Source organism: Salarias fasciatus, chromosome 6, assembly GCF_902148845.1.
Source record: "Salarias fasciatus chromosome 6, fSalaFa1.1, whole genome shotgun sequence".
NCBI lineage: Eukaryota > Metazoa > Chordata > Actinopteri > Blenniiformes > Blenniidae > Salarias > Salarias fasciatus.
Window position 1 is genome coordinate 33780455 of NC_043750.1, and position 18392 is coordinate 33798846.

The window sequence follows — 18392 nt, forward strand, 5'->3', positions numbered from 1 at the left end:
GTTGTGCTTTGTGTTACAGCTTAAATAAAAGACAGTTTAATCAGGACCTACACCCATGTCTTGCCTCATAACATGACAGTACACTTTTTGGGTGTTTTTGACAGCTGATGACAACTTCATATATGAAAGCAAAGTCTTGAACAGGCTGCACAAAGGCCTGTAAGAAACTAATGTCACTGATCCCAAATGAAAAAAACACCTTATTTTCTGATTTTAGCCATTGTGTCTGTACAGAGGAGAGTACACTTAAAGAGTAGAGTCACTTAAAGAACAACTTCGGTTTTTTGACATCTGGACCTTATTTCTAGGTGTGTGCATGCTCAAATACTCAGACAAACATTGTGCAGCACGGAGTCCTTCAGAAGTTATTTAGATCCAAACGATTTAGCTGCACTTGGCGGGGGCCACGGCAAGGGAGCTTCAGCGCGGGACATAATCTCTGCAAAGTCGCTCATTTCGGCTATATTTTTTCATCCATTGCCAGTGTTATAAAGTCAGCTCATCTACCATCTTCAGGTGGGTCAGCTCAGCTGTCGAACTGACAGTTTTCACTAACTTAGCCACAATTACCTCGGATGGAAACTTCGCGGAGCTCCTCTCCCCAGCAGAGAGGCACTTTGGCTGGGCCTCGGCTGTCACGTCGTGCGGGCGTCTGACTTCCAGGGCCGAGTTGGTCCGAGTCGGATAGGCGCACAGGTGGAAAAAACGTAATTTAATAGAATTAAATGGAGCAACTAAAAAACAGTATGCACAGATCAGCAGCGCTGATCCAACGTGATCATTAACCACATTGCTAAAAAGCACAAATGGTAACAAAAGAAATGATAAAATAACCAGCTCTCACCTTTAGCAGAGCTGGAGTCTCCTCTTTCTTTGAATTTTGAATAGCACAGCACTTTATATTGATATGACCAAGCCAGCGGAGTTTGCTGTTGTTTTTTAAGCACATAATATACTGAAAACTTTATTTTTTTTCATGAAATACTGTACTTTGACTGAGGGGGCGGGGGAGTCTGGGTGAGGGGGCGACGCCCCCACACACCCCCCTTGACGCAGGGTCCAGATGTGGCTGCACACATCTTTAAGTAACCTTTAGTGTGGACAGGGCAATAACAGTAAAAATGGTTATTACCTAAGTTTCTGGATGAAAGAACAATAGTATATACATCGTTTAATTGTGAGAGGGTGTGGCCAGGCGACTGTCATTGAAATGTATTAGTTTAAAAAGAGAGGCGTGGGACACGAAAAGACTGCAAATCGTGCAGAATGCGATTCAAAAGATTAAATTACGCGACTCATAGCATGAATTGAGCTCATCCCATCTGCTGCTCACTCTCCAGCAGGCTCACGTGATAAAAATAGGCTTTGGGCCGAGTTGGTAAGCAGCGGGTTTACACGGGTTATTTGGCCAGTGTGAAAGGGGCTTGAGAAACTACAACATCAGTTCTCAGTCAACAACACTGCCTCTGTTTGGAAGGAGCTCAGGCAGATCACTAACTGCAAGCTGAGAGCATCCAAAGCTCAAAATGACCTGCGTCTGGCCAACAGCCTGAGTTTTATCGTAGATTCGAAAGACAGACAATGGGACAGTCCTGACCACATCCCCCACCACTGACCAGCCACAACCCTCCGTCTGCCTCCCTCACATCAGCAGGAGAGACTCCACAGCTGCCCGTATCAATAGCTCCACACCCCCCCGTCCCCCCTCCCTCAGCGACACCTCTCTCCATCCAGGAGGATGTCAACAGACTTTTCAAGAGACAGAATCCCACAAGGCCAGCGGGCCAGGTTCTGTTTCTCCATCCATCCTCATGTGCTGTGCTGATCAGCTGTCTCCAGTGTTCACAGACACCTTCAACACCTCACTGGAGACATGCCATGTTCCCGCCTGCTTCAAGGCCTCCACCATCATTCCTGTTCCCAAGAAACCCAGCATAACAGGACTCAATGACTACAGACCTGTCGCCCTGACCTCAGTGATGATGAAGTCATTTGTGCGCCTCATGCTGTCACACATAAAGGACTTTACTGACATCACCTGGACCCCCTGCAGTTCGCCTACAGAGCCAACAGGTATGTAGACGATGCAATAAACTTCACCCTCCAGCACCTGGACTCTCCAGGATCCCACGCCAGGATTCTGTTTGTTGATTTCAGCTCTGCCTTCGACACTGTCATCCCTGGTCTCCTGCAGGACAAGCTCCACCAGTTTGTTATAGAGTTAACCTTAAGATTTTGGTTTTTAACCTTTCGGGCCTTGCATACCCAAGCTCCTTCTTATATTCGCGACCTGCTCCAGCCTTACTCCCCTGTGATGGTTTTAAGGTCTGCGGACCAGAATCTCTTAAAGCTGCTGCATACCTGGTTTAATACCAGAGGAGCCCGATCATTCCAGGCCGTTGCTCCTAGGCTCTGGAATGATCTCCCGCTCTCTCTCTGCTCAGTTGTGTCTGTTGACACTTTTAAGACACAACTTAAAACCTTATTGTTCTCTCAAGCATTTGCTGAGTTTTTTGGGCCTGTTTCGATCTCATTTTTAGTGTTTATTTGTCTATGTGTATTTAATTGTTGTCTTATTTATTTATGCTGTGAAGCACTTTGTAGATTTTTTGTCTGTGAAAGGTGCTATATAAATAAACTTCACTGACTGAACTAAGTACAAAAATTAAAGGAATCTGTTTGTTACGCTTCGTCTCTATAAATCTCAACCTGCTGCAAAGTACTATTAGTAAAACTATTTTCCTTTGAATGGTGCAAGATCCATGTGCAAAATGACTGTTGAATTTTTGTTGCACTAACGGGAAATTATCTTTTTTGCCGATGATGTTTTTCTTTTCTGTTGACTCTTGTTTCGTGGATCACTGAAACAAAAGAAATAAAACCCATGGAAAGTTAACGCTTCATGAATTAAACAAATTGGAGCATCTGAAGTGTGTTGAAGAAGGAAGGGCACAACACGGCCTTCCCCAGTCTTGGGGATTCAAAAAACTTTTGATTAAAAGCTTCATTTTATCATTTTTTTTACATTGGGGTCCTTTGGGGTTTTTTTCCTTTTCAAGTGAACAAAAAAACTAATGATGTTTGTGCAGCAAAAACAAGATGACAGTAACAAACACAAGGTGACTCTTCACAAAGGTTTCAATACTCTGCCCCACCTCCTTTCTCAAACAGGCCAGTAACGTGTGTTGCTTCACCTCAGTTCCACAAATTCCTCTGAACAGAGCAGTTCCAGGCTGTGACAACACCTTCAAGGCAAGGTAAGCAGGAAAAGTCTTTTAAAATCTACGAATGCTTCTTTTAAAAGAGCAAAGAGATTATTCTTTTTTAAACATTTTTTTTTCTTTACTGACATCAACAGCATGTAAGCCCTATTTTTTTTTAAGAAAATATAATTTATTTGTCGAATTGAATAAAACATGAAAATCAAGACAACCTTCTATTTTTTTTTTTATTTTAAAAGATCATCAAATTAAGTATTACTGAAATATGTCTGCTCAGTTAAATAATTTCTTTAAACAATTATATGGGAAAAAAACAGCTCCAACTTTAACAAAGACGAGCCTGTCAGTGGCCTGTACTTCTTTCTTTGGTGAAGCCTTTGGGTGTTTCCTCTTGTGCATAATGACTGTGATGAATAGGCAGTTAAAGCAATAATAATACTGTAATGACATCAGCTGTGACGAGCAGTCTCAAAAGAAATTGCGTAAAATGAACACAGGCATGCTTGAGAGGAAATTTGTTTTTGACTGCAGGGTGAGATGGACGGTTTAAACTTTTTTATGCCCCTTTTTTTTTTTTTTTTTTTTTTTTTTTTGGTCACCTGTTTCTTAGTGTATGGATCTCCACCTGCTTTCTATGTTTTGTGATGACTGGAAAATGACTCTGTGGTGCTGAAGAAAACATCCAGACAAGGACACATCTTGTCAAACTAGTGTCAAACATATGGTCAATGATATCTGCAGAGGTCACGAGAGACAAACAAGTCTGATACTCCTGATTGGTAAACAAGGACGTCATACCACACTCAGCATTGCCAACTTGGTGTGTCTCCCCACCTATGAAATCATGTATTGTTCTGCAGTGCACTTACTGTTCTCAAGAAGGTTTTCTTCCTCATTCTGAAGCATTTGAGCAAGGTCAACTGGTGGCTCTCTGCATTTCCTGTCAGTCAATGTGTGTGATTGTCTGTCTGTCTGGATTTTACCTGTGATGGACTGGTAGCCTTGTACAGGAATAATCTGCTTTCTCCCAGAGTCAGCTCCAGTTCCTCAGCTGATATGGGAATTCATGAATACATATCAAAGTCAATAAACAATCAAAACAAGTTTCATAGAAACTCCATGACTTGGTTTACAGCACTAACCACTTTTACAGACAGGTCATTTTGAAGAAAGGAATAACAATGTGGAGGACAGTGTGGAGGAGGAAGGTCGCAGGCTCTAAAAGCAGAATGACTGGTTTATCTTTATACTCAACAAACAGGATCAAAACAATAAAACCACGCCCAAGAGTATTAGGACAATGGTTTGGCCATTCCAGCATGTATGTACCAATACTACGTATTGTAACACCATCAGTGTTCACAGTGACAAAAAGGCAGATTGTATTGCTCAGGTTGTATTTATTTTGAACCACACACATATGTCTCTCTCCAAGGGGTGTGCTCACCAGCCACCTCACCTGGACACAGGGTGTAACTAACTCAACACATAAACAAAGTCAGTACTTCCCAACGTCCTTTGCACTGCCCCCGCCCCCTCATTCGATAGCGGCTGCTACACAGCCCCCTCCTGAGGAGTCAGCCATCCCACTGACCCCCACAGTCATAACAAAATTGTAAAAATGGGCCAGATGCCAGCGGGTTGAGACTGGTCTCTGTGCTTAGTGGCGGGCTCTCTCACTCTACAGCGGCCGCTTCAGTATGTGAACTTTGCATATGAAAAAACATCTGATTTATGCCTTCTTTGTCTTTAAATTAAAATTCTGTAGGCGGATGGAGAAAGTCATGATGGAGGTTAGGATGCAGAGCTGGAGAGATTTGTTTTTTTGAAGAGGAGTTAGGATGAGCATCATACCATACGATTGTATATTTGACCAATGACCATACATTTTTGCAAAAGGACTCTGACGTGGTCATCGCTTCATTCAGAACATCAACGACGGGTGTCAAACTGCATTCCTCAAGGGCTGGAGTTCTACATGTTTTGCATGTTTCTCTGCTTCAGCACACCTCAATCTCATGTTGTTCCTCCTCCAGCTTGGAAAAAAGCCCAGTAATGAGCTCTCATGCAACTGGGGAGAGACCTAAAACATGCAGGATGTTGGCTCTCAAGACTCGTAGATCACATTTCAAATTCCAGTCAAGTTTGACATGTGCTCTGTGATAAATACTTTTGAGTTACAGAGTCTACTTTTGTGAGTTCTTATTTTTGTTTGCCTACCAATCCTTTAGACAACTATCATGGAGAAAGGACAAGGACCCCCTCCCCAAATTCCAGCACCACCTTACCCTGGCCCTCCTATGGGAATTGCACCTGCAGTTCAACCTGGTAGGAATCAATCACTGTGTTTTAATCTGAGTCATTTTACCCGCTTATGCTCCTCTTTTGCTACAAACCTGCATTGTTCTAATTTCTGCACTTAAAGATGCCACATTAGTTGAAGTGACTGAAGTATTTCTCTCTTTTGTGCAGCTCAACAGCCTGCTTACCAATACAATGCACAACAACCAGTGACAGTTCAACCTGGTAAGCATCTTTCTTAGTGTTTTTCTTCACAATCAAACTTTTGTTAAATTTGTTTTCTGGTGCTCACAGTGACCCAGGTGGTGGTGGTGAACCCAAACCAGTTGGAAGACGTTCCTGGACATATGGCTTGTCCTTATTGCCACAATAACATTATCACTCGAACTGAACACACAAACGGTCTTCTCACATGGGTGATCTGCGGCACACTCGGAATCTTCCTGTGAGTAGAAGCCATCATCACACACAACCATTAAAGCGATACTTCAACATTGTGGCATATTGGCCCATTTAGCGCAATTCCTTAGTCATTTCGAACAGCATACTTACTTTTTTTTGTGAGGGTGAGCTATTGTTTATTCAGAGGTGAGTCGGGGAAGGTTTTCGGGACGGACACAATTGAAGTGGATGGTATTTTTGTTCCCCCTTGTCAAACTCATCAAATACACAATCCAACAACCCCAAAACACTTTGGTGGACACGTTGGTGGACACGACTCACCTCTGAATAAACAATAGCTCGCCCTCACAAAAAAGTAAGTATGCTGTTCGAAATGACTAAGGAATTGCGCTAAATGGGCCAATATGCCAAAATGCTGAAGTATCGCTTTAAAACACTGCAACCCACAATCCAGGGACATTTAGGAGTGAAATACAAATAATGTATGTGCAAACAAAATTCAGCTTCATATGAACTTCAGAGTGTTTGTGAAACCCAGCTGCTCTCAGCTGAAATAAATGAAATGCCTGTGTTGATAGCAAATAGTAAATCTCAGTTCATTCATAAAACAGGGGTGTGACAATACACTCAGCTCAAAAGACGAGATGAGACACAATAGTTGGTTCATGATGGATGATAATATAATGAAGGTGTTTATATGGATCATATGGATCTCCTAAATGTTTAGGACCTAAATGCATCTCTCATGGTACAATGCACAGAAGCTCAAGATGTAAATAAGCACCACAAGTCACTTAAATGGCTGCCGCGGTCCACAATGCACTGCAGTGGGACGCAGCCTTTCGAGCCCTATATATGACTGGACAAACAGGCTATTTTATTTAGCAGTCACAAAACAACACAGGTGCATTTTGAAATGTTTTACAATTTACATGCATCCATAGCCTAAGCATGAGCATGAACTTCTTTCCACAAATAAAATTAAATATTTATTTTTAACAGTGCAACTTGTTTCTGGCAGATGACTTGAAACAAAGGTGCATTCCTGTACCCCCCACAGGTCACAAATAAAAGTTTGGATAACTCCCAATTTGATAGACCTCTGTTCTGTGCCCACCAGAAAGCTTTTAACTGAAATGAGGAATATCATCATGATTTAATCTCATGAGATATCATGTCATGAGATCTCGTCACACACCTGTAAAGAAAAAATAATATTCTCATTGGAAAATCAATGTCTTTAAAACATGTAAAAAAAAAACAAACCCTCAACCTGATGAAAATTATCACCATTTCCCCTTCAAATGATGCCAGGTTTGTATAAGATAAGCAGGTCAGGGATGAGCATTGAATTTGTGTTGCACCCATGGGAGACTATCCTCTTTGCCGATGATATCTGACTTTTCTTTGCTGTTGACTCTTGATTGGTGAATCATTGGAACTTTAGCACTTCACAAATTTGATGAGCAGGAGCTTCTGCAGTGTGATGAAGAACATTGTTTAGTCACCACGGTATACCTTCTCCTCATGGAGGTCAACACTGCTGTGCAACTGAATTTGTAGATATTCAGGAAAATTCAAAGTGTGGTTGTGGCTCAAATGACAGACTGCCCAGGCAGGCAGCAGAAACTCACAGCTTGAATCAATACTAGTTAGACGGATTTGAAACAACTGACAAAATTTATGTAGATTTAGAAAGAAGGAAAACATATTTCTTTGATTCCACTGAGGAAATTCCTACTCTGTATTCAATCTATCCTAATCCCTATATTCAGAGCAGTGGGTCAGGAGCCACAGAGGAGACCTGCCAGAGGTGATTTGAACCTGCAAACATCCAAATATATAGCCTCCTAAGCCAGCCCTGTAATATGTTTGAAGTAGTTCCAGAGGCGTTCTGGGAGCGAAACAAGATGTTTATTTCCAAGCAGGCATCCACAGAAAACATGCATCAGCATCGGCCGTCACAAAAAACACAGCAGGCTTCCATCGCTCCGGCTTACAGCATAGACCTATATATATAGAACTCTAGATATAGGTCTATAGAGACGTGTGCTCCTCTCAACTGCGTCAAGGGTAAATTCAAACAGCACATACATCTGCATATACGACATCTCCCTCCTTCTGAAGTGTTATTTAGACTTCCTAAATAAGCACTAATTGAAGAATCTACACTTTTAAGCTACACCAAATGCAATGTAATATTGAGGAATAAAGAAGAACTGAAAGCATGCATAAATGCACAATTAGCTTATTTTAGCTGGTAAAACTTCACAAATTAAATCACTTCACAAAACTTGAGTGAACATACAAATGTATTTCTTTTGTCTTTTTTTTTTTTTTTTTTTTTACACACACCTTCCCCCTTTTTTTTTTTTTTTTTTCATGTGTGTTGAACACCCCCCCAAAGGCCATGAGGTAGACATGATTGTCTACAGGTCCATCCTGTGGACCGGCTTGCAGACGCGCCCAGACCTTGCAGACGCGCCCAGGGGCGGCTGTGGTTCAGTGGGGAGAACAGTTGTCTTGCAATCAGGAGGTTGTTAGTTCGATTCCTGTCTCCCCCTGTCTGCATGTCGAAGTGTCCTTGGGCAAGACACTGAACCCTAAATTGCCCCCAGTGGGTGGACTGAGCGCCTTGCATGGCAGCCGCCTCCACTGGTGTGTGAATGTGAGTGTGAATGGGTGAATGTGTTAATGCAGTGTAAAGCGCTTTGGGCTCTGTCAATGCAGTGTAAAAGCGCTATATAAGTGTAGACCATTTACCATTTACCTGGTCACAGTCTGACTGGGTGCAAGTGTCGCAGGTGAAGTCACACTCTGGTTGACAGGAACAGTATCAGTCACGGATACAGAAGGATGTGACTGTGCTGCTCTGTTGTCCTCAGATGTTGACAAGGTGGGGCGTTGAAATGGCGCAGGCTGAAGATGGCGGCGGTTACGTCTCAGCTCTGTGCCTTGCGATGTTGTGATGATGATGGATCTTGGCGTTGAACCGTCGCGCTGAACCGTCGCTGGCAGTGACCATGACTTCTCGTGATCCAGCTTGGAAAGTACAGCATCTCCTGGCTGCAAGACAGGCAGTGCCCTCGCTCCGTGGCGACGATTGAAGTAGTAGGCATGCTTGATCTTTTCTTTGCTGTCTTTGTTCTTGACCACAGCCCTGTTTGGCCACTTTGGAAGAAGAGTTTTCTCCAAAACAGGAAGCGTAGTGCGAATCTTCCTCCCCATTAACAGTTCCGCAGTACTGTAACCTGTGCTGGAGCAAGGTGTGGATCTGTAGCACATTAAAGCCATTAGTGGATCATCTTGCTTCAGAATTTTCTTCGCGGTCTGCACCGCTCGCTCCGCATGGCCGTTTCCCTGTGGGTGATGAGGACTGGATGTGCAGTGCTTGAAGTCAAATTGTTTTGCAAAGTCCTTGAACTCTGCACTTGAGAACTGCGGCCCATTATCACTAACGACCTCATCCGGGATGCCATAGCGTGCAAAGACCCCTTTGATCTTCTGGATGACTTTACTGCTGGTCGTGGAGGGAAGATCCAGGATTTCGAGGAACCTGGAATAGTAGTCTGAAAGAACCAGGTAAGTGTGTTGGTTATGCTCACAGAGATCCATTGCGACTCTCTTCCAGGGACGCTCAGGCAGTGGTGTAGGGATGAGTGGTTCTCTTTGCTGGGTTCTCCTCGTTTCACAGCATGACTCACAGGACATCACCAGATTGTTTATCTCTGTAGTGGTCCCAGGCCACCACACCGAAGACTGTGCTCGCTCCCTACACTTTACAAGTCCCTGGTGACTTTCATGGATTTTGTGTAAAATCTTCGCTCTCAGTGATTTTGGAACTACTATCCTGCTCCCCTTCAGGATGAGTCCACTGTATTCAGACAGTTCTGCTCTGACCTGGAAATATGCCCTGGCGTCAGAAGGCACACTCTGGGAATGATCTGGCCATCCATTCTTAATCAGCTGCTTCACTGACAGCATTTCTGCATCTTGAGCTGTTGCTTGTCTGATTTCATCCATTTTGCTTGTGGACGCTGGAATAGCGCTTAACACACTTTCCACATAATGAGCGACTTCGCTATCTGTTTCACTCACATTGGGAGAGTTGGTCAGAGGGCTTTGGGACAGCGTGTCTGCCACCAGCAGGGTCTTCCCTGGAGCGTACTCAGCCACTGCATTGAATCTCATGAGCCTCATGAGAAGACGCTGACACCGGATGGGGACATTGTCCAAGCTGCGGCTGTTGATGAGAGGCACAAGCGGTTTATGGTCAGTCACTAGTTTGAACTGCTTCAGGCCGACGAGGTATCGATCAAATCTCTCGCATGCCCACACACCAGCGAGCTGCTCCTTCTCTATTTGAGCATAGCGGGTTTTTGCCTCAGTGAGCCGCCTGGAACAATACGCTACAGGTTTCCATTGTTCACCATGTAGCTGCAGCAGCACACCACCCAACCCATAGCTGCTTGCATCAGCCGACACTGCAGTGGGTTTTGTGACATCATAGAATGCGAGCACTGGTGCAGTTGTGAACAGTTGTTTTATGCGATCAAATGCAGCTTGTTGTGCGTCACCCCACGTCCACATGTTCTTCTGTCTCAGGAGTTCATACAGCAGCTCTCCCACAGTTGCGAGGTTGGGGACATATTTACCGAGATAGTTTACCATCCCCAAAACTCTCTTCAGATCATGCACATCTGTGGGTGCTGCAAGCTGCTGGATGGCTTCCACTTTATCTGGGTCTGGCCGAACTCCCGACTGGTCAATGAGATGTCTGAGAAACCGCAGCTCTTTCTGCTTGAACAGGCACTTCTCACGGTTGAGTTTCAGGCCAGCAGCCTCAATGCGCTGCATCACTTTTTCCAGCCGGCTGTCATGCTCTGCTTCGGTAGCACCGTGCACGAGAATGTCATCCATGAAGACTTCCACTCCTTCCAAACCTTGAAGTGTTTCAATCATCTTCCTTTGGAAAATTTCGGGTGCGCTTGTGATTCCGAACAGCAGTCTCTTGAATTGGAATCTGCCAAACGGCGTAATGAAAGTAGTCAGCTTACAGCTATCAGGGTGGAGAGGAATCTGGAAAAATCCACTAGCTGCATCCAGGGAGGTGAAGAGTGTGGCACCGCTGAGCTTTGCAGTAATCTCGTCAGTCATAGGTAAGATGTAGTGTTCCCTCTTGACGGCTTCATTCAGTCTCTTGAAATCCACACAGATGCGTGCTTTTCCTGTCGCTTTCTTCAGCACAGGAACCATTGGTGCGCACCACTCTGTCGGTTGTGTGACCTTCTCGATGACGCCATTTTGCTCCATCCTCTCTAACTCCTCCTTTACTTTGGGCAGCATTGGAAGAGGAACACGACGTGCTGCATACACGGCATATGGTTGGGCATCACTTTTCAGTTGTATTTTAACAGGGTCTGTGTCCAACGTCCCATGATCGCCGTATGCGCCTGTGCTTGTCTGTGCAACTTTCCGCACTGTTTCGTCCACTCTTCGGACCAGATTTAATTGCACAGATGTCTCTCGACCAAGAAGATTGTTCACAGTTGGTCCGCTGACAATGTAGGCTGTGAGGGGTAGAGTTCTGCTTTTGTGTGTGACAGTACTCTCAATGCACCAATGCACTTTAGCTTGCCTCCAGGCCCCACTAGTGGAATGTGTGCAGGCTCGAGTGGTGCGTTTGGAGTGAGCGAATGGTAGGTCGCCTCGCTGATGACGGTCACATCAGCACTAGTGTCAATCTTGAAATCAACTGGTTTGGATCCCACTAGCAACTCAACAACCCATTGTTCTGCTGTTGGCTCTGCTTTCGTTACAGCGCCCAGGAAATATGGCTGTGACTGCTGCTGCTCTGGTGGTTCTGCGACCACTTCTCTCACTGACTTTTTGCTTCTGCACACTGAGCCCCAATGTCCAACTTTTGCGCATTTGTTGCACGTTGACTTTTTGGCTGGGCAGGTTTCATTTTCATTGGGCCTCTTTTTTCCACATCGTCCACATTGACCTTGCCACTTATTTCCTCCTTTTGACTTCAGGGAACGATTGGTGTGTCTGCCTTGCTTCTGTGCTACCTCTTGGACTGAGCCTGACGCCCCGGCTGCTCCGCCTTGAATGCTGATCTGAGCCATCACTTCTTCAGCCTGCCTGACTGTCTCAATAGTCAGCGCTAATGTGAGGTCTTTGGTCAGCTGCAATTTGCGAGAGACATCTTTATCCAGCACCCCCACAACAATGCGATCGCGGATATTTTCTTCCCTGCTTGCACCAAATTCACAATGCTCAGAGAGGTCATACAATGCCCTGATGAAAGTTTCTGCCTTCTCACCGGGCCTCTGTACACGTTGATGGAAACACGCACGTTCGTGTATCACATTTCTTCTTGGAACAAAATATTCGTCATATTTGCCCAAAACCACATCAAAGTCATCTTGCTGTGCAGCAGAAGTGAAGACAAAGGAGCAGAAAATATTTTCAGACTCATTTCCCATTGAGTAGATTAGACAACTCACTTGGACGGCGCCATCTTCTTTGTCCAGCTTCGTAGCCGTTCTGTACCGCATGAAGCGCTGACGCCATTCCGGCCACTCACTTGGTTTGTCGAATGAAAAGTTCGAAGGCGGGTTAAACTTCGCCATCTTGACTCCTTACTTTGCAGGTAAATCCAGCGTTTTTACTTCTGACACCATGTAATATGTTTGAAGTAGTTCCAGAGGCGTTCTGGGAGCGAAACAAGATGTTTATTTCCAAGCAGGCATCCACAAAAAACATGCATCAGCATCGGCCGTCACAAAAAACACAGCAGGCTTCCGTAGCTCCGGCTTACAGCATAGACATATATATATAGAACTCTAGATATAGGTCTATAGAGACGTGCGCTCCTCTCAAATGCGTCAAGGGTAAATTCAAACAGCACATACATCTGCATATATGACAAGCCCCACCCACTCTACATTTGGATTGTGGGACGAGCCACCCAAGCTCCAAAATCCAAATGTGGATGCGAAGTGGGCAGGGTTGGTTTACGAGGCTATCAAACATAAGCTTGCTTCTGTAAACTCTTGGTCACATGCAACCCACATCTTCTGCTCAGTTGCTCATCCCACAAATGCATAACCCAAACTGTCACCATTTGAAAAAATACTGTTGAATGTTATTTTATTTTATTTTTTATTTTTGGAACAAACCACAACCGATTCAACAGTATGATGATTGTTGGACAAGATGCAGACTTATACAAAGAAATAGCCTATTCATCCAGCTGCTCTCCCCTGGGACCTGCGACCTTAAAGTGGTGGGAGAGTTTCAGTGCCTGTGTGATCCCAGGAGCTATGTTGTCCGGGGCTTTATGCCCCTTGTCGGGTCTCCCATGGAAAACAGGTCCTGGGTGATGAGCCAGATTAAGGGCAGGGCAACAGCCCCTATGAAGAAGTTTAAATCTGGGACTGTGATGTCGCCCTTTATGGCACAGTCCTGGCCCCACCCTGAAGCCAGGCCTGGGGTTGGGGCTCGGAAGCAGGTGCCTGGTGGCCGGGCATTTGCCCATGAGGTCCGGCCGGACTCAGTCCAAAGGTGCGGCGTGGGCCCACCCTTCGGCGGACCCACCACCCACCGAGGGAACTATGGGTGCACTATGGGTATACTAGGGTGCAATGTGGATTGGGTGGCGTCGCCCGCGGTGGAAGGTTGCGCACTGCTGTGGGTTTGCTTATAGCCAACAGCTGCTATATGTTGGAGTTCACCCCAGTGAACGAGAGGGTCGCATCTCTGCACCTCCAGGTTGGAGATAGGTGCCTCACTGTTGTCTCGGCTTACGGACCGAACAGAGGTGCAGAGTACCCAGCCTTCTGGGAGTCCCTGGGAGGGGTGCTGGACAGTGCTCCATCTGGGGACTCCATTGTTCTACTGGGGGACTTCAACGCCCACGTGGGCAGAGGACGTTGAGCCCGAGTGGACCATGTTTTCCACCTCCATTTTCGATGCAGCTGCCTAGAGCTGTGGTTGCGAGCTCTCCGGTGCTTGTCATGGTGGCAACTCCTGAACCCAGTTGTGGACACCAGAAAGTAAGGGTTGCCGTCAAGCTGAAGAATGAGTCCTGTCAAGTGTTGTTGGCTTGTGGGACTCCAGAAGCAGCTGACAGGTGCTGGTAGGCCAAGTGAACTGCAGTCCAAATGGTTGTGGAGGCAAAAACTCGGGTCTGGGAGGATCTTGGGGAGGCCATAAAGGAGGACTACCAGTCAGCCTCCAAGAAATTCTGGCAAACCGTCCAGCGCCTCAGGAGGGGAAAGCAGGTCTCTCCTAACACTGTTTACAGTCGAGGTGGGGAGCTGCTGACCTCAACTGGAGATAATATAGGACGGTGGAAGGAATACCTCGACTATCTCCTCAATCCCGTCACGACGTCTTTCATGGAGGAAGCATAGGCTGAGGTCTCAGAGGTGGACTCATCCATCACCCAAACTGAAGTCACCGAGGTGGTTTTTTAGCTCCTCGGTGGCAAGGCACCAAGAGTGGATGAGATTTACTCTGACTACCTTAATTCTCTGGATGCGCAGAGGCTGTCTTGGTTAACACGTTTCTGCAACACCGCTTGGCGGTCGGGGACAGTGCTTCTGGATTGGCAGACTGGGATGGTGGTTCCCCTTTTTAAAAAAGGGAAGATGTGCTCCAACTATAGGGGGATCACACTCCTCAGCCTCCCCGGAAAGTCTATTTCAGAGCACTTGAGAAGAGGATTCGACTGACAGTCAAACCTCTGATCCAGGAGGAACAATGTGGTTTTCGTCCTGGCCACTAAACACTGGACCAGCTCTATACCCTCCATAGGGTGTTCAAGTGTTCGTGGGAGTTCACCCGACCAGTGTTTTGTGGATTCGGAGAAGGCGCTCGACCTTTGTCAGTCGTGGTATCTTGTGGGGGGTGCCCCGGGAGTACGGAGTCCAGGGCTCCTTGTTCAGGGTTATCCAGTCTCTGTATGACCAGAGTCATACAGATGGTCCCCATTGCCGGCAGTAAGTCGGACTGTTCCTGGTGCATGTAGGACTCCAGCAGGGCTGCCCTTTGTCACTGGTTCTGTTCATAATCCTTATGGACAGAATTTCTAGGTACAGCCAGGGGCCAGAGGGAGTCGGGTTTGGTAGCCACAGGATTTCATATTTGCTTTTTGCAGATGTTGTCCTGCTGCGATTCGCAGCCGAGTGTGAAGCGACAGCAATGAGGATCAGCACCTCCAAATCCATGGCCATAGTCCTCGACCAGAAGACTTTGGCCCAAGTGGAGGAGTTTAAGTATCTTGGGGTCTTGGTCACGACTTGGGGACAGATGGAGCGTGAGATTGACAGGTGGATCGGTGCAGCGTCTGCAGTGATGTGGTCAATGTATCGGTCTGTTGTGGTAAAGAAGGAGCTGACCCGAAAGGCGAAGCTTCTGATTTACCAGTCAATCTACGTCCCCACCCTCACCTATGGTCATGAGCTTTGGTTCATGACCGAAAGGACAAGTTCCTGGATACAAGCAACTGAAATGAGCTTCCTCTGTGGGGTGGCTGAGCACTCCCTTAGTCATAGGGTGAGGAGCTCAGTCACCAAGGGAGGAGCTCGAAGTAGAGCCGCTACTCCGCCACATCGAGAGGAGCCAGCTGAGGTGGCTTGGGCACCTCAGATCTTTAGGATGCCTCCTGGACTCCTCCCTGGGGAGGTATTCAGGCATATTCCACCAACAGGAGGCCCTGGGGGAGGTTCTGGGGAAGACCCAGGACACACTGGAGAGACTTTGCCTCTCAGCAGGCCTGTGAACGCCTTGGGATCCGACTCAAAGAGCTGGAGGTGTCTGGGGACAGGGGATAGTCTGGGCATCTGCTTAGACTGCTGCCCCCGCGACCCGGTCCCAGCTAAGCGGTGGAAGATGGATGGATGGATTGTTGGACAAAGACGCTGGCTTTCAACAAAGAAATAACCCATCAAAACAGAAGTTTACTTGCTGTGGTTTTATGTGATTTAAACCTGAGAGTATAATATTCAGTTAAATAAAATTTAATGCAGATGGATAAAATTGAGTTTACCTACACACATCATGTTTAATGGTTTTAACTTTTTTTTTTTCCATGCTCTACCAACAGCATCTGGCCTTGCTGCTTGATCCCCTTCTGCGTGAATTCTTGCAAAGACGTGGAACACTACTGCCCCATCTGTAACAACGTCATTTACAGATACAAACGCTTGTGAGCAGAACTGCATTGTAAAACCTTCAGATCACATCATCTTGAAGGCAGCACTCCTGTGTCATGTGGTTATTCCTGTATTACTGCATTGTCTATATACTTAGCTACACTACCTTATGTGACATAAGAGTGAACTTCATTATCTGGACTTTAACCAATTCATATGCCAACATACACGTATATTTTCTATAATTAATATAATGTTCCAGCATATCAGTAGATGAATATAAGAACATAAGAATGTGACCTAATAGAAATGTGATATTTCAGACATAAATGTTGTATGTCATAACAACTTGAGATGTATCTTGTGTGTTTTTTAATTTTAGATATGTTTGTGAAAATGTCAAAAATGAAAATATTTTATAAATATGAATGTCATGTTTGCTTCAAAGATTCAATCAATTGATCAGCTTGTCATTGGGTTTTTCTCTTAAACCCTTGGCAGTTGCACTGAGAAGTTATATTTTTCTACTTTAGAGAATAAAATGAGAATAAACAACAAAAACAATAGTGCAATAGTGCAATAGTGGAAAATGCAATCAAGGTGTCATACCGAATTTTATATTTACAATTGAACAGAAATCATATGCACCACTTTTATGATGATTAATAAGATTTACTAATTACTGTATTCAGTAAAAGTAAGATGAAGAAAGAAATACACAATAACCAAAACAATTAAGCATTGTATTTCTTCTCAGTAAACAGAATTGCATCACTTTTTGGGTCACTGTTTAGAATTAAGCATGAAAGATGTGTCCACCTCTATTTTTGTGATAAATCAAACTTTTTGAATGAAGCTACCCCCCCCACCCCACACACACACACACACACACACACACCTTTTTGTTTTGTGACCTGTTCTGTGCTCAATGTTGTGACATTGTTTATTGTCTATAAATTGTGTTAGTTGTGTTAATTGTGCATAGTTAGGGACCGTGACCACGAGATGGCACTGTGACACAGCTAAGGGAGTTTACTAGTCGAGTCCAGTGCAATGCATTGCTGTTGTTGTGCTTTGTGTTACAGCTTAAATAAAAGGCAGTTTAATGAGGACCTCCACCCATGTCTTGCCTCATAACATGACAGTACACTTTTTTGGTGTTTTTGACAGCTGATGACAACTTCATATATGAAAGTAAAGTCTTGAACAGGATGCACAAAGGCCTGTAAGAAACTAATGTCACTGATCCCTAATGAAAAAAACACCTTACAGTCTTTTCTGATTTTAGCTATTGTGTCAGTACAGAGGAGCTGTAGAGTCACTTAAAGGGCAACTTCGGTTTTTTGACATCTGGACCTTATTTCTAGGTGTGTGCATGCTCAAATACTCACTCAGACAAAGATTGTGCAGCACGGAGTCCTTCAGAAGTTATTTCGATCCAACCGATTTAGCTGCACTTGGCGGGGGCCACGGCAAGGGAGCTTCAGCGCGGGACATAATCTCTGCAAAGTTGCTCATTTCGGCTATATTTTTTCATCCATCGCCAGTGTCATCATAAAGTCAGCTCATCTACCATCTTCAGGTGGGTCAGCTCAGCTGTCGAACTGACAGTTTTCACTAACTTAGCCACAATTAGCTCGGATGGGAACTTCGCGGAGCTCCTCTCCCCAGCAGAGAGGCACTATGGCTGGGCCTCGGCTGTCACGTCGCACGGGCGTCTGACTTCCAGGGCCGAGTTGGTCCGAGTCGGCGCATAGGTGGAAAAAATGTAATTTAATAGAATTAAATGGAGCAACTAAAAAACAGTATCCACAGATCGGCAGCGCTGATCCAACGTGATCATTAACCACATTGCTAAAAAGCACAAATGGTAACAAAACAAATGATAAAATAAGCAGCTCTCACCTTTAGCAGAGCTGGAGTCTCCTCTTTTTTTGAATTTTGAATAGCACAACACTTTATATTGATTTGACCAAGCCAGCGGAGTTTGCTGTTTTTTTAAGCACATAATATACTGAAAACTTTTTTTTTCATGAAATACTGTACTTTGACTGAGGGGGCGGAGGAGTCTGAGTGAGGGGGCGATGCCCCCTCACGCCCCTCCTTGACACCGGGTCCGGGTGTGGCTGCACACATCTTTAAAGTTACCTTTAGTGTGGACAGGGCAATAACAGTAAAAATGGCTATTACCTAAAGCTAGGTTTACACTTGCACGACTTTTAGCCACGATGTTGTCGTGGCAAGGTGTGCCAATCTGGAGTCACGAACCGGCAGGTTCCCGCACTGTTCACGACTAGTTCAC

At 45.2% G+C, this 18392-nt stretch overlaps 1 protein-coding gene across 1 annotated transcript; it reads left to right on the forward strand.

The window, feature by feature from the left end:
- Positions 1 to 3184: 3184 nt before the first annotated feature.
- LOC115390913 (LITAF domain-containing protein-like) lies at positions 3185 to 17205 on the forward strand. The gene is made up of 5 exons (XM_030094959.1): positions 3185 to 3257; positions 5453 to 5549; positions 5694 to 5747; positions 5817 to 5967; positions 16042 to 17205. Exons 2-5 carry the CDS (start codon positions 5462 to 5464, stop codon positions 16145 to 16147), a joined length of 399 nt encoding a protein of 132 aa, XP_029950819.1. The 5' UTR covers positions 3185 to 3257; positions 5453 to 5461; the 3' UTR covers positions 16148 to 17205.
- The last annotated feature ends 1187 nt before the right edge of the window (positions 17206 to 18392 follow it).

Bases quoted from the DNA above. Each gene is read 5' to 3' on its own strand.
- LOC115390913 (XM_030094959.1), top strand. From the start codon at position 5,462: ATGGAGAAAGGACAAGGACCCCCTCCCCAAATTCCAGCACCACCTTAC. The intron at 5,550-5,693 runs GTAGGAATCAAT...TCTTTTGTGCAG, and splicing joins TGCACCTGCAGTTCAACCTG to CTCAACAGCCTGCTTACCAA. The intron at 5,968-16,041 runs GTGAGTAGAAGC...CTCTACCAACAG, and splicing joins GGCACACTCGGAATCTTCCT to CATCTGGCCTTGCTGCTTGA.